The 14075-nt window shown below is 34.1% G+C and overlaps 1 protein-coding gene across 2 annotated transcripts in view; it reads left to right on the top strand.

Moving 5' to 3' along the window:
- LOC101735406 (probable sodium/potassium/calcium exchanger CG1090) overlaps positions 1-13627 on the top strand; it is a 47376-nt gene extending 33749 nt beyond the window's left edge. For both annotated transcript variants that reach the window (XM_012691374.4, XM_021348777.3), the window contains exons 10-16: positions 401-489; positions 1632-1736; positions 2867-2951; positions 3222-3386; positions 4502-4604; positions 5079-5209; positions 5954-13627. In XM_012691374.4, coding sequence (XP_012546828.1) covers positions 401-489; positions 1632-1736; positions 2867-2951; positions 3222-3386; positions 4502-4604; positions 5079-5209; positions 5954-6153 — 878 coding nt within the window. In that variant the 3' untranslated portion in view covers positions 6154-13627. The remainder of the gene's footprint in view (positions 1-400; positions 490-1631; positions 1737-2866; positions 2952-3221; positions 3387-4501; positions 4605-5078; positions 5210-5953) is intronic.
- Positions 13628-14075: the final 448 nt, after the last annotated feature.

Here is a 14075-nt window from a genome sequence, read left to right as displayed (position 1 = left end):
CACCTGGTGTTAAGTGGTTACTGGAGCCCATAGACATCTGCGACGTAAATGCGCCACCCACCTTGAGATATAAGTTCTAAGGTCTTACTTTTACAACGGCTGCCCCACCCTTCAAGCCGAAACGCATTACTGCTTCACGGCAGAAATAGGCAGGATGGTGGTACCTACGCGTGTGGACTCACAAGATGCCCTACCACCAGTAAATAAATAAATAAAAGGCCGCGAATTGGCAAACGTAGTGGAGGACGCCCTCAGACACGGTGGAGTGACGATCTATACAGGGTGTCCGGCAAGAGCTGGATGAAAGAAGCTGAGGGAGCTTAATGGCGTGGAATTGGAGAGTCCTATGTCCAGCAGTGGACTGCTATAGACTGATGATGATGATAATGGAATGTTTCAGCGTACAATCCCACCGGAGCTTACGACAACGCGGCGTACAATGCAGACCCCACCCCAGTGTGGGACCCGAACCGAGCCTGGGACAATAACGTAAGCTTCTTTTCTTTTTCGGGCAGGGGATCGTATCTCCTAAGAAGTGTCCGTACCTAGAGGGCCCGTGGGGTATGTGGGACTTGACGGAGTGCAGATATTGGGAGTAGATTGCGGGTACAAGGATATTTTTAGGGCCCTTGACGTCCAATATCCGCCCAAGGTCAAATAACGTAAATACAATATCAACTCCTTTATTAACTACCTTCAAATAAAGAAGGAAGCTCAAAATTCAAGTACTTTTCTTTTGTTTTTTTTTTTACTTTTTGCTGTGATCATATAACGTATATTTATAGTAACTAGTTAGTGGTCGCTCAGTAGTCGAAACTGTTATTAAATACTATACTTCTATAATTACCAATTTCGCCAAAGCTTACTATAGACAATTAATATTAAAGACAAGCATAGCAATAATAATCTATTCTCAATTTGACCACAGACTTTGACAATAAACAAAAGAGTATTTATGCGTGTGTGTGTGTCAAATACATAGTAGTGTGTATCTTGTTTTTATTTATTGATTTAATGTATATTTTATCTATAACTAAAAAAATAATATTAGCATTCTGCACTCACTGCCTATATTTTCTATAAGTGTTGAAAATTTCATAATACCTCAGTCCGCGCAATTTTCGTAAAAAAGGGGTACCAAGTTTCTATGTATCCAATACACAGTAGTGCGTGTAGTGTTTTTTTATTGATTTAATGTACTTTTTATGCATAATTAAAAAAAAATTGCATTCTGCACTATACTCTCTATATTCTCTATATATGTGGGAAATTTCAAAATATCTCCGTCCGTGCAATTTTCGTAAATAGCAATACAAAGTTTTTTGCTTCACGTATTATGTATTACTAGCTGTACCCGTCCGCTTCGCTGGGCATTTAAAATTAACATTATTATTTCTCACCCCCACAAAGAATCTCATCATTAACGCCCCCGCAACTGGAGTAGGGAGTCAACACTCATACAAATATTAGCCTATCCATTAAGTACACGTATTTTCTACATGGATACCAAGTTTCAAGTCAATCGGATGCATGGTTCAGTAGTTATAACGGAACATCCGTAAAAACCACTGTAGATTTATATATTAGTATAGAATATAGTAATAAAACATTGTATGTATGTACACAAACAGAGTCAGAGCTACGACCCTCCGTCAGCGCGACTTGAACAGCCTCAGACCGCGAGCCCCCAACAGTCGCAACCGCAGCAAACGCAGCAACAGGCCCCGCCGCCACAAGTACCTACATATTAATTAAATTGAACAAATATCAAATGTGAAGTATTTAAAATTTAAGGTTACAGTTATTTAAGTGTGGAACGCGTTTTTGTTTCACCAATATAGCGATTGTGGAATCGTTTTTGATTTAATTAAGATTACTAGAGGTCCCGCAGTAGTCGAAATTCGACTATAATTAATTGGAATTGTAAGTTTGTGCACTATTATGATTGTATTTTATACTTCTATAATCACAAATTTCGCCAAGACTATACTATAAAAAATATTAACAAAGACAAACAATATTTAATCTATTCTCAATTTGACAACAGACGTCAAGAACAAAAGTTTGACAATAAATAGTATGCATGCGTGTGTGCGTCAAATACATGGTATGTAGTGTATGTAATGTTTTCTTTATTGATTTAAAGTATCTTTTATACATTATTTTAAAAAAATATTAGCATTGTGCACTTCTTCTCTATATTCTCTATAAGTGTGGAAAATTTCATACTCCTCTGTCCGCGCAATTTTCGTAAAAAGGGATACAAAGTTTTTGCTTCACGTATTAATATATAGATTTATAAATAGTTTCTAGATTTTATTATTAGTTTCTTTGCACAGTGGACTATGGATATCTATGGCTATACTGAGACCTTAGAACTCATATCTCAAAGTGGGTGGCGGCATTTACTTTATAGATGTCTATGGGCTCCAGTAACCACTTAACACCAGGTGGGCTGTGAGCTCAACCATCCATTTAAGTAATAAAAAAAGCGTACACACTTATTTACGTTAACGGCAGACAGCGGCTTAGCTCTGCCGCTGGCACTGCTGACGTCCATGAGCTACGGTAACCACTCACCATCAGGGCCGTCGTCTGCCTTAAAGGGTGATAAAAAAACAAGGCTTTGAGACCTTCTGGTCTCTGTTTAATTGCATAAAGACCGACCCAATCTTCAAACCGCAACCCATTACGCTTGACAGCCCAAATTTTGGTACTTTACGGCACATAAGGATCCGTCGAAAAGCGAACTACAATAAAACAACAGAATAAAACAACTCCAAACGACTTTGATCATGGCGTTCCCTCCAAAAAGCTCTATGACAGCTGCTACTAAGCTACGTACGAGTTTTTTTTTCTTTCAAAGGCACCGGCGGCTCCCGCTTACTACAAGGCAAAGGAGTACAATCCCGAGACAGCCGTGGATCCTCTGGTCAAGCCGATCGGAGCCAGTAAGTTCATTGTGTTACAACAAAATTTTGGGATGCTAGCAAACAAAAGAAAAATAACGTGCCTGTAACATACAAACTGTATGCAATTATGAAGATACGGTTTTAACTAGAAAGCCACGTCTATACTATTTTTAAAATTGGAACACGTTGCCAGTCTTAGTTCGTCAACTTTTAGAGTTACCAGAGATACAAATATTTATGCGTTCAATAACGAATATTTTATTTTCTAGAAAATTTTTGCTCATTATAATTTTCTGTTTTCGTTTTCAGATAAATTCCAATTGGCTTGCTGGTACATTGCGTTCCCGGTTCACTGGTCGTGTCGGCACACGATGCCTGACTGCCGGGGACCCTGGTACCCGGTCACCTTCATCATATCGATGCTCTGGATCTCGTTCTACTCCTACTTCATGGTCTGGATGATAACGATTATCGGTATGACCCTTAACTGTCTAAACCTAATTAAAAAAAAAAAAGAATATTTATGGTTTCGTCATTTGTTCGTGCCCCGATTGAGTGGGGATTAAGTTGTCGATGGCATCACAGATAATATCTTATTATGGAACCAATTATGAAATATCGATTTTCAGCTTTTTAAGCATAATTGCTAATGGTAGAACCTCAGTTGTCGGTGACAACGCTAACGGTAAAGTGTTCGAACATCGGAATTATAAAAGTGACAATAAAAAACGCGAGATTAAATCGTAAAATCTAATCTGATCTAAATCTAAACGCTAATGGTTGGTAGTCTAAGGGGCTATTCCAACTTCACGCGAACCGGTAGGTGAGCTCACGGGCTCAACCTGAGAGAAATGCTAACACTAGCCCTCGCAAGAGTAGTGCTTCGCTGAATCTACTACCGGATCGGAATCGCGACCCACTGAGAAGATCCGGCGAGAAACTCAGTGGGCTGTGTCTATGGGCTAAGTCGCACGTCGAACTCTTCGTCGGAGTCGACGAGGGGGTTAGCTTCATTAGTCAGATGCATTCACGAAGCAGCTGCCTTTGGGTTGTTAGGTCTCCTTTGGAAGCGCTCGGGCAGCTGTTAGGAAATTCCTCCCCTCCTGGCTGAGCCTTTACTCGCCCACCTGTCCTGGTGAAAATGGAATGACCTGCGGGCCACCAGTAACCATTCATTCATTAAAAAAGTACCTCTCGGGACGCCCGACAGAATTGATTGCTTTAAATAATCTAAATTGGACTATTTAAAATTGAAATTGTTTAACTTGAGAAAAGCATAGGTTATTACTTAAATTTTATATTCATATATTAATATGATAATGTATGGAAAAATTTAACATAAATTGAAAAATATATATATATAAATAGTTAGAAGTTAAATAAGTTCTCAGTACCGCTGCCGTGTGCGTGAGAGAAAGGGAAGCCAGACAGACAGGCACCGTAACGCGTTACGTAACGACGTAACGCTTACCCTCCCATAAGTAGTTATCACTTCAAAAAATTGCTCTATCAGTCACATATTTTCTATGAAAGTTTATATTAATAGGAGTATTATCCGCTGATAGGCTTAATATCCATTGCTTCTTCAGGCTATACACTCGGGATCCCGGACACGGTCATGGGTCTCACGTTTGTGGCGGCTGGAGTCTCTGTACCCGACGCGCTCTCCTCGCTCGCCGTCATCAAAGAAGGGTGATTATTTATGTACACTAATTATCGCACATCAATCAAAATCCGACTTAAACATTGACACATGAAAGCTCAAATTCATTCTATCCATAGGTACATATTGGTTATGACAATATTTTGATATTTTTTATGATATCACAGCACAAAGTTGATAGTACATAATAATAAAAATAGACGCTAGTTTGCTCAATATTGGAATGTTGACGAAGAACACGTCAGTCGGCCGCGATCATGAAAATTATAGAGTATTCCTAATGTCGGAAACCATAAGGTGACACTAAAAAAATGCTAGATTAAAAGCGTAAAAAAAGTTTTAATTGTTGTAAAAATCGTTTTAATTGATGTAAAAATTGTTTTAACTATTGTAAAAATTGTTTTACTTCCGTTCGCGTCTCGTAAGTGCTTCCGGGAACAATGACAGAAGATAATTTGAAAAAAGAATATTAGTACGTGGTCTTTACTCTAGTTCTGTTACAGTTACGGAGACATGGCGGTGTCGAATGCCGTCGGCTCGAACGTCTTCGACATCCTGGTTTGCCTGGGACTGCCGTGGTTCCTGCAGACCGCCGTCATCCACCCCGGGAGCCATGTGAACGTTTACAGCAAAGGTACTAACTAATATTTCACCTTGGAGCAGCACCTAGCGCTCGTGTGACGAAAAATCTCTGTGTCTAAATGCTTAACATCAATACTTGTATGCATTTAAGCATATATATCAAATCTTTAGAATTGAATGTATTAAAATTTTGCTTAGAAAAGTACAAAGTGCGCTTTCCGTTTTTTTTTTTTTAAATCAAGCGCATACCTTAAGCTTTAAAGTATAGATAGTGATACAAAGTTTGATAATTATTTTACATTTTATTCGTTTATATTACATAGAGTTATTCAGAATGTATTAAGTACGAATATTAGGTATGAAGTAAAGCACAAAGAGAACCACGAATATAAGGAACACTGAATAATGCTTCCTATCTTATTTTCTCCTATGTTCTTATGAATTTATGTGTCTGTCTCTTTTTACTGTCGCTATTTCGTTTTATCGACTTTCGAATCACAACGATGCTATTACTGGTGGTAGGACCTCTTGTGAGTCCGCACGGGTAGGTACCACCACCCCGCCTATTTCTGCCGTGAAGCAGTAATGCGTTTCGGTTTGAAGGGCGGAGCAGCCGTTGTAGCTATACTTGAGACCTTAGAACTTATATCTCAAGGTGGGTGGCGCATTTACGTTGTAGATGTCTATGGGCTCCAGTAACCACTCAACACTAGGTGGGCTGTGAGCCCGTCCACCCATATAAGTAATAAAAAAATGTTGTATTCACTTTAAAAAATACATTCTTTTTTTTATTTAGGTCTGATCTATTCCACGTTATCGCTGTTTTCGACCGTCGTGTTTCTGGTGGTGGCTACCCACGCCAACGGCTGGAAGCTGGACCGGAAGTACGGCGCAGTGCTGATGGTCTGGTACGTTCTCTTCATAACACTGGCGAGCCTATACGAGCTGAACATCTTCGGGGAATACAACAAGCCGGATTGTATTTCGAAATATTAATTAACAAACGTTACGTATATTGTGAGTCGTTAAATTTATGTGCTTCGTTGATTAGACACTAATGAAAATTTAGATTCGAGAAAAAAATGAGAATTTTAATTTTCTTTTTTTTTTAAAGACGCGTTCGGAAATAATTAAATTCAAAATAGAAATTTAATATATTTCTAAACTAATTTCTAAACACGATCGCAGCACAAACTGTCATGATGACGTTTAAAAACTACAACTGTCATAAGCCGAGTGACGTAAGCTTTGTACTTTAAGTATTATGGTAGTAACGGCTTAGCGATATTCAATCCGAGTTCACTCCGATCAATCGATTTGCCGGTATATTTCTACTTATTTATGCATTATTAGCCCGTACAGTATAATTATTTTGTTTTTATATCGTTGGTTGAGGTCGAATTAATTAATAGATGACCTACATGCACTATAGAAAAAAAAGAAGAAAATAATAATTTTGAAATACACACCAACCAACAAGAGGTCTCTAGCTCGAGATATTTTATTCGATGTCTTAAACAATGTTATATTAAATCGATTTTAACTTTTACTCAGTTACTATTTTAGGAATGTCCTTCCTTCTGTTTATCTAGTCTATTCGACTCTAGTAGTAGATCCGGAAGGAAATCGTTACGTTATAAGCATGTTTTTTTTTTTAAACTTACAGCGATAGAATGTTTTTTGTTTACGTTTTTTAATAAAATTGTTTTTTTTTTAGGCAAAGGTTTTTGTGTGGGGATAATATTATCCCAGTTGATTATTGTCGACGTTTTTTTTTTTTATGATTACTCATAGATGTGCAATAAGCCTATAATTATGTCATCGTCTGTAAATAGTTTCGTTGTATGTTCAATTGAGGAAGTGAAAGCGTTTTTTTTTTGTACGAATACTCAAATAATTTAAGTAAGTACTTTTCTCCTTCGTTTGTTTTTAAAAATATTTGTACGTACTCAAATAGGAGTTAAAAAGTTACATTACCGTGTTTTATTGTATAACCGCTCTGTCTTATGATTATTGATGCATCGATATAATTAGCCGTCTATTTAAAATTAAAACTATAAAAATAACTATAAATTAGATATAACAAAGCTAGATGTTTTATTAGGGAGTTTATTAAAAGTTGTCGATTTGAAATTTAAGCTTTTAGTTTTGAAAATTAAGCACAGCTACAGGTCTTACAATCATTTTTTTAAAAATTAGATTACGCTTTTAATATTTAGCTTAATGGAGTACCTAAGCGTATTTTTAAAAGCAATTGGTAAATACTTAATTTATACAATTTAATCAAATTTAATACACGGTACGTGTATAATGAAAATATTTTAGTTATTCGATCGATACATTTTGAATGCTAAGGATAATGAGATAGCTTTTAATACAAAGCAACTAAAGTTGATTCGCAGTTAAAGTTTAACTCGTAATGGCCTGGAGGTACGACTATGGCGGCGGTAGTAAAAGTTAAATCCGCGAAAAGTTGAATTTATGTCATTACTGGTGGTAGGCGGCAGAAATGTCACAAAGCGATAATGCAATGGTCCGAACAGCGCTTAATCCTTTTAGCGCTGAGCTTATTTTCACATATTTTGCAGAAAGAATTTTAAAAAAATGTACTTTAGTAAAACAGTAAAAAAAAAATACAAAAATCAATGCTAAATTAACAGCAAAATAATTTTAAATGGTTATTTATAAATGTTATTAACTTATTAAAATCGATAAATATGCACGCGCCAAGATACGTCCGTAGATACAGGTCGATAACTAACACCTATAATGAACCAGTTTTTATTCTTTTCTCGAAAACATTATGTTACTTTTACTTTAAGCATGGTGTTGTAATTAGATTAATAGAACTATATTTTGTTATCTCTTCTAAACGAAACATCGATTTACGAATTATTCACGAAAAAGAAAACAAATTAGTTTTTTTTTCTATCTAAATAGGAAAAATAATTAGTTTAAAAATCATTACTACTATACACGTTAATATACATTCTGAAGGATATTTGGTCTACAATTGGAAGATGTTCATGAATCCTATGGCCAAATCTTTATTTATTATTATTTTCTACGATATGGAGTTGATTTATCTGAAATTGAATATGAGAATGAAATTGAACGAAACGAGATGCAATGAAATGACCCGATGGACCGATTAAGCAATGGGAATTTGCCTAAAATTTCAATGAGCTGTTTGGAAAGATTTAAAAATCAAAATCCGATGGTTTCATTAAAATTTCATACACTTTTAATTATGTCAAGCAGTCAATAACGGTATAATAAGCCACAATTGTTCAATATTTAATCTTAAAGAAAAAATACATGACTCTTCCCGCCCGCGCTCCCGCCAAACCGTCAACTGTACTGTACTGTACCTTTAAAAGCCTAGATTTTAGTACTTTTCTGATTGATTGTATAATTTGAAAGTTTTAGTTTAACGAGCTAGGTGTGTTGTATTATAATAATTTCATACAATCCACGTAGATGTTAATATAAGTACGTACTTTTAAAAAAAAAAAACTTCCTCTTTCTCCGACTGATTTCGTTTTCCATTCGTCTCTAAATACCTCGAAACATTTAAGTTTAAGATAACTATTTTTATTATTTTTTTCACCTATTTTATTTTTCAATCTCTTTATTACTTAACAATTCTGTGATCTATTTAGATATTAATAAAGTTAAATTTGTCGTGTGTGTGCGTGTCGTATTTTTAGAAATTGATTATTAACTACAAAGCAGCAGAGCTGAATGTTGTTAAAAAGCTATTTACAATTAAAGCTATTGAAGGCATTGCTGATAATATTACCGTTCTAAGAATCCCGTTTATGCATTAAAGACAAGCTTAAGTTAGTTGCATACATCTATTATAAATGTTGGTATTTATATATGTATGCAACTATCCAAAATCGTGTTAAATTTCTTTAAATAGAATCATTAAAAGGTCCACAGCTATTTCCGACAGCGTACGCAATTTAAATTATTGGTTTAATAATAATTTGTGAAGATAATATTTAATATTCAGATATTATATTTATATAGTATAATAATAATATAAATGTATGTGTCTAATATTTTTGTTTTTCATTTTTGTTTTATAGTACCTAAGTAAAGTGACATTTTACTATAAGTTGCGGAGTTAATCAAAAGCTTTGATTATCAGCTACCTACTGATTGTATGCGTTCAATGATTGAACATTCATTGTCGTCCACATTTTTAAACCGATAGGATCAAGGTATTTGTTATTATAAATATTCAGATATTCAAATATATACATAAGAGCTTAGTATACCCTGGATTTACGCAGAACGAATAATGACGTTTAGTAGTTAACAGATAGTAGAAAAGCGGTTTTTTCAAATTAATATTTAATTTTCTTCTTGAACGTTGATTTAGAAAAAATTTATACCTATTTATTATGTGCCTGGAATATATATAACGAAGCAACAATATCTGCTATTCGATCGCTTACTTTGAATCTACAGACAAATATGTATACATACATTGAACTATTTTACGCCACTCAATATTACTTGTAGGGTTTTATTTTTGGATTACCTGCTCGTTTTTACTAATTAGTTTTTTTGTAAACTTCTTTTTATTAATATTATTAGCTTCAAATTGTGCAAGAAGCATTTATATTTAAGGTGCAAAAATGTAGATATTATAAAATAATGTTTCCTTCTTGAATGCTTCTTGTAATTTTTTTTTATTTTTATTCCTTAGATGTGTGGACGAGCTCACAGCCCACCTGGTGTTAAGTGGTTACTGGAGCCCATAGACATCTACAACGTAAATGCGCCACACACCTTGAAATATAGTTCTAAGGTCTCAGTAGAGTTACAACGGCTGCCCCACCCTTCAAACCGAAACGCATTACTGCTTCACGGCAGAAATAGGCGGGGCGGTGGTACCTGCCCGTGCGGACTCACAAGAGGTCCTACCACCAGTAAAGTATTTTAGTAAAATTTCGACATTGTACCATTAGTTTTTATTTTTTTATTTTATGACCTGGTGACAGAGACCTTTAGGTCATATCTTATTTGGAAAATGTTCATTACTTTGGGGTATATCATTAGTAAATTGCAATAGGTACAGATTAAAAAACAACGAAATAAATACCTGTGTAAAATTTAAATAGAATTTAATATGTGAAAATTATTAATTCACTTAATCTTAAAATAATAATCGATTTCGTATAGGAAATATAAAAAAATATAATACTGTCAATTATTAAAGGTTTGAATAAAAAATTAATAGAAAAATAATTATGAACTTTAAAAAATGTCTACACTTTGATTGGTTTTCATAGATAATACAAGACTTATAATTTATTTTGATTCCAATTCTGATATATTGTTTCATGTAGTTTTTAGTGTTATTATATCGAGAGGTGAAAGGTTATTTGGTTTAAGAGAGTTTTGCAATATTACAGGAGAACTATTTAAAGTTTAAAATTTGAAAAAAATATTATAACAAAAAAACTTCTTGAGCTATTTAAGTGGAGGGAACTTAATTGAAGTTTAATTAAAAAAATCGAACTGGTGATGCTAAATACAGAAAAAAAAACGCACCTTTAATCTATATATTATTATATAAAAATTAATTGCTGTTCGTTAGTCTCCGACCGGTTTGGCTAATTTTGGTCTTGAATTATTTGTGGAAGTCCAGAGAAGGTTTAAAAGTTATAATACATATGAAAATGCTCGGTATTAAATAAAAATAACAATTTTGTTTTTCCTTTGATGTGTCCCCCGTCAGGCGGATTCCTTTTGCTTGTTTTAAGTTTATTTTATACAAAAGTTTAGGTCTTTTATTTATCGGTTGAGGCACTACGAAGTCTGCCGGGTCAGCTAGTTACAAATAAAAAAGTCCGGTATTAAGCAAAATGTCTCTTAAACCGCTAATAGCCTTTCACCGCTGGATATGTGGTTTTATTAATATGAGTTTTGATAATAAGGTACGCTTCAACAATATAATATCGAGTGATACAATCAAAATAATGTCGTAATCATGTCTAAAGCTTGTCATCGACAAGTATCAATTAGTGACAAAGGTTGATGTCTACTGATTAGACCATTTGAAAAGACTCCGATGAGAATGTAAAGAATTTGTGTAATAATTTTAAATTGTAAATGGAATATTGCTGGTGAAAATAAATTGAGATTATTTTAATTTTTGACACGTATGTTTCGGGAATATTATAATATTTGCAATCTTGCCAAATGTCTACTTGTTTTTCGTGCTTTCAATTTTTCGAAAAACACATTATTACGCTTGACATATGAAAATATAGCGCCATATTTTGTACATACTCCCCGTATTAGGAACAGAGTTTAGATTAGAATAGTTAGGCAAAACATAGTTTAAAAATATCGAAAATCAAAAGATTGTTACTTGGTATCTTTTGTGTAGTAGTGCTGTGAGTAGTGTTTATTTATTGGTATCTTTTGTGAATACCTGACGTAATTAGGCAGTATTACAAATATAATCCACATTAAGTATAACTTATATATGTATGTATGTAGTTGCGATTTTAGAGGTCTTTGCCTAATTTTTATGACAATATTATTTGTAAGCAACTGTAGGTAGTTTGGTAGTACACCCATTTGCCTATGCCCCCTCGTTGAAAAGTGTCAATCGCCACATTCTAAAATAGTACGATAGGATAATTAGATACAATCACATCAATTAATAATATGTCAATTTTGATTATATAATGTTGTTAGGCTTGGTCGCTCAAGCGAGCTAGAAAGAGCCTGACTATTTAGACATTACAATGATAATTAGTTTACAGACTTAGGATTAAACACACTAGATCTGACTTCGATACATACCGAAAAATCATTAAAATAATAAATAAATATATTCCATAGATTTTTTAAGAACATTTTTGCACTTTATGATGTAATCTAGCGAATGTAGATTCACAAAATAAATGTAAACAGACAAAACGAACAACGATAATGATGAATTTGTGACTTTTTAAAAAATAGTTAAGGTTCAGTCCCGCGTTTTTTTGTTTATGAATCAGTGTGATTTAAAATAAATTTTGCCGCCGCTCACAAGAGTAACAAGCCTTGGGGGAATGTTGAATAGCATATTAATTATAATCTACAATTCAAAGATTTTCAGCCTTGATCTCAAATTATGCTATTAATATCAATCAAAAATATTTTTTATTTATTTCAAATTTGGAGTGTTCATGGCGTCTCTGTTTTATAAATATGTAACTTCCAATAACATTTATTAGACACACACACTTTTAACATCAATTTGTTCTAGTTAGCTAGATACACCCTCCATTGTGTAGATCTAGACAATCCAAACTAGCAGGTAAGATTTGACAATTTTATGATTAGACCATCAGAACTAAAATATGCTAGAGGTTAACCCTTATTTCTCTTATAACAATTAACCAAAGACCAAGAAACTTTAACGAGTCGTATAAAATTTGTAACTTTTATTTATTTATTTCCAACTTATTAATTTATTTATTAGTTAATTTGTCTCAAGAAAAGTTTTACTTAATATCAAATGCCCTTAAAGAGATTTTCTGTATTTGTCTAGAAAGTCTAGAATCTAGATTCTAGATGGATGCTTAAATTTTATTTTGTTATATTGAGCGACCCGGGCGAAAAATGAGCATTATAAAGCCAATATAGTTTAAAAACTTATGAAATTGCTTTAACTAGTCTTCGCTGTATCCGATTTGTCAATTTTTGTATGAGTGTGCGTGCTTGTGTGTGCATCTTAAATAATACACTTAAAGAGTTTGTGTGTTTGCGTGAGCAATGGATTATTAATATATTGTGGCAAATTTGATTGGACAAATAGTAGTTTACAGTATCTATACAAAAAAAAATCAGTCGCAAAGAACTTTAGTTTTATTTTCGTCTACTGTCCGCCATTTGGTATGACCATAAAACAACAGCTTCCCTACGTCTGCCACTAGGGGCGCTGTTCAAACTGAATACGAATTTGAGTTAACTTTTACGCTATCGAGAACGTTAAAAACTCACACTAAGCACACAGATATCTGTTTTCAAAATACTACGTTTACCTACTGTAGTGTCATTTTCGGCTGCAACACTTTCACATTATTGTTAAGATACTTATTACAAACTTATTACTCGTCAATGTTGCTTGATTAGAATTAAAAATTACGAAAGAAAATCGAATCTATGTTAACCGCTACTTTTTGCTATGCTATAGAATAAAACTATTTTAAATTAATTTGCGAGTAGAAAAAATATGATTGTAGATGTATGCGCGTGTTACCTTCGCAGTATTTTAATCGAGATCTTTGTGTATTTATGTTGAATTAATTACTGCATTTTAATTTGAACTATTGTATTGTATTAGGCGTTCTGTTACGGTCATCTGTATAATCGGCCATTTGTGAAATATAATTATTGTTATCTATGGAATTAATGTAAGTTATACGACAATGTTAAATAAAGTACCTTTGAAAAATGTTTTTTTTTTTTTTAAATTGAATTTCTGCGTTTTTGCCGTACATTGAATCTTTATTTACAGTTAAATTATTAACAAAATAAAGAAGGCATTGAAATGCAGAAGATCCGGTGAGAAACTCAGCGAACTGATTCATGGGTTAGGTTGCACGTGGACCTCTTTGTCGAGTTCGACGAGTACAGTTACCGGGGTCCCTAAGCCTGTTCCTAGTGTTAAGAGCTGTAGGCGTCTAATGCAAAGGTTATTGGATCTGATGGATCCGTAAGGACGTGTCTAGGGCGTCGACGGTGATTCCTGCGTGATCAGGATTCGGGTAGTCAGCGGCGGCAACGATGACTACTCCCGATGATCCATCAGATGAAATAACCTTTGCATTAGATTCTGCGCTGCCCACATCTAGCTGATTCCAGGGACCTTCAATAAGTGGCCGATCCACCTTATGAGAAGA

The sequence above is a fragment of the Bombyx mori genome, chromosome 26, assembly GCF_030269925.1.
Source record: "Bombyx mori chromosome 26, ASM3026992v2".
Taxonomy (NCBI): Eukaryota; Metazoa; Arthropoda; class Insecta; order Lepidoptera; family Bombycidae; genus Bombyx; species Bombyx mori.
This window is presented reverse-complemented; position numbering and strand designations above follow the sequence as displayed.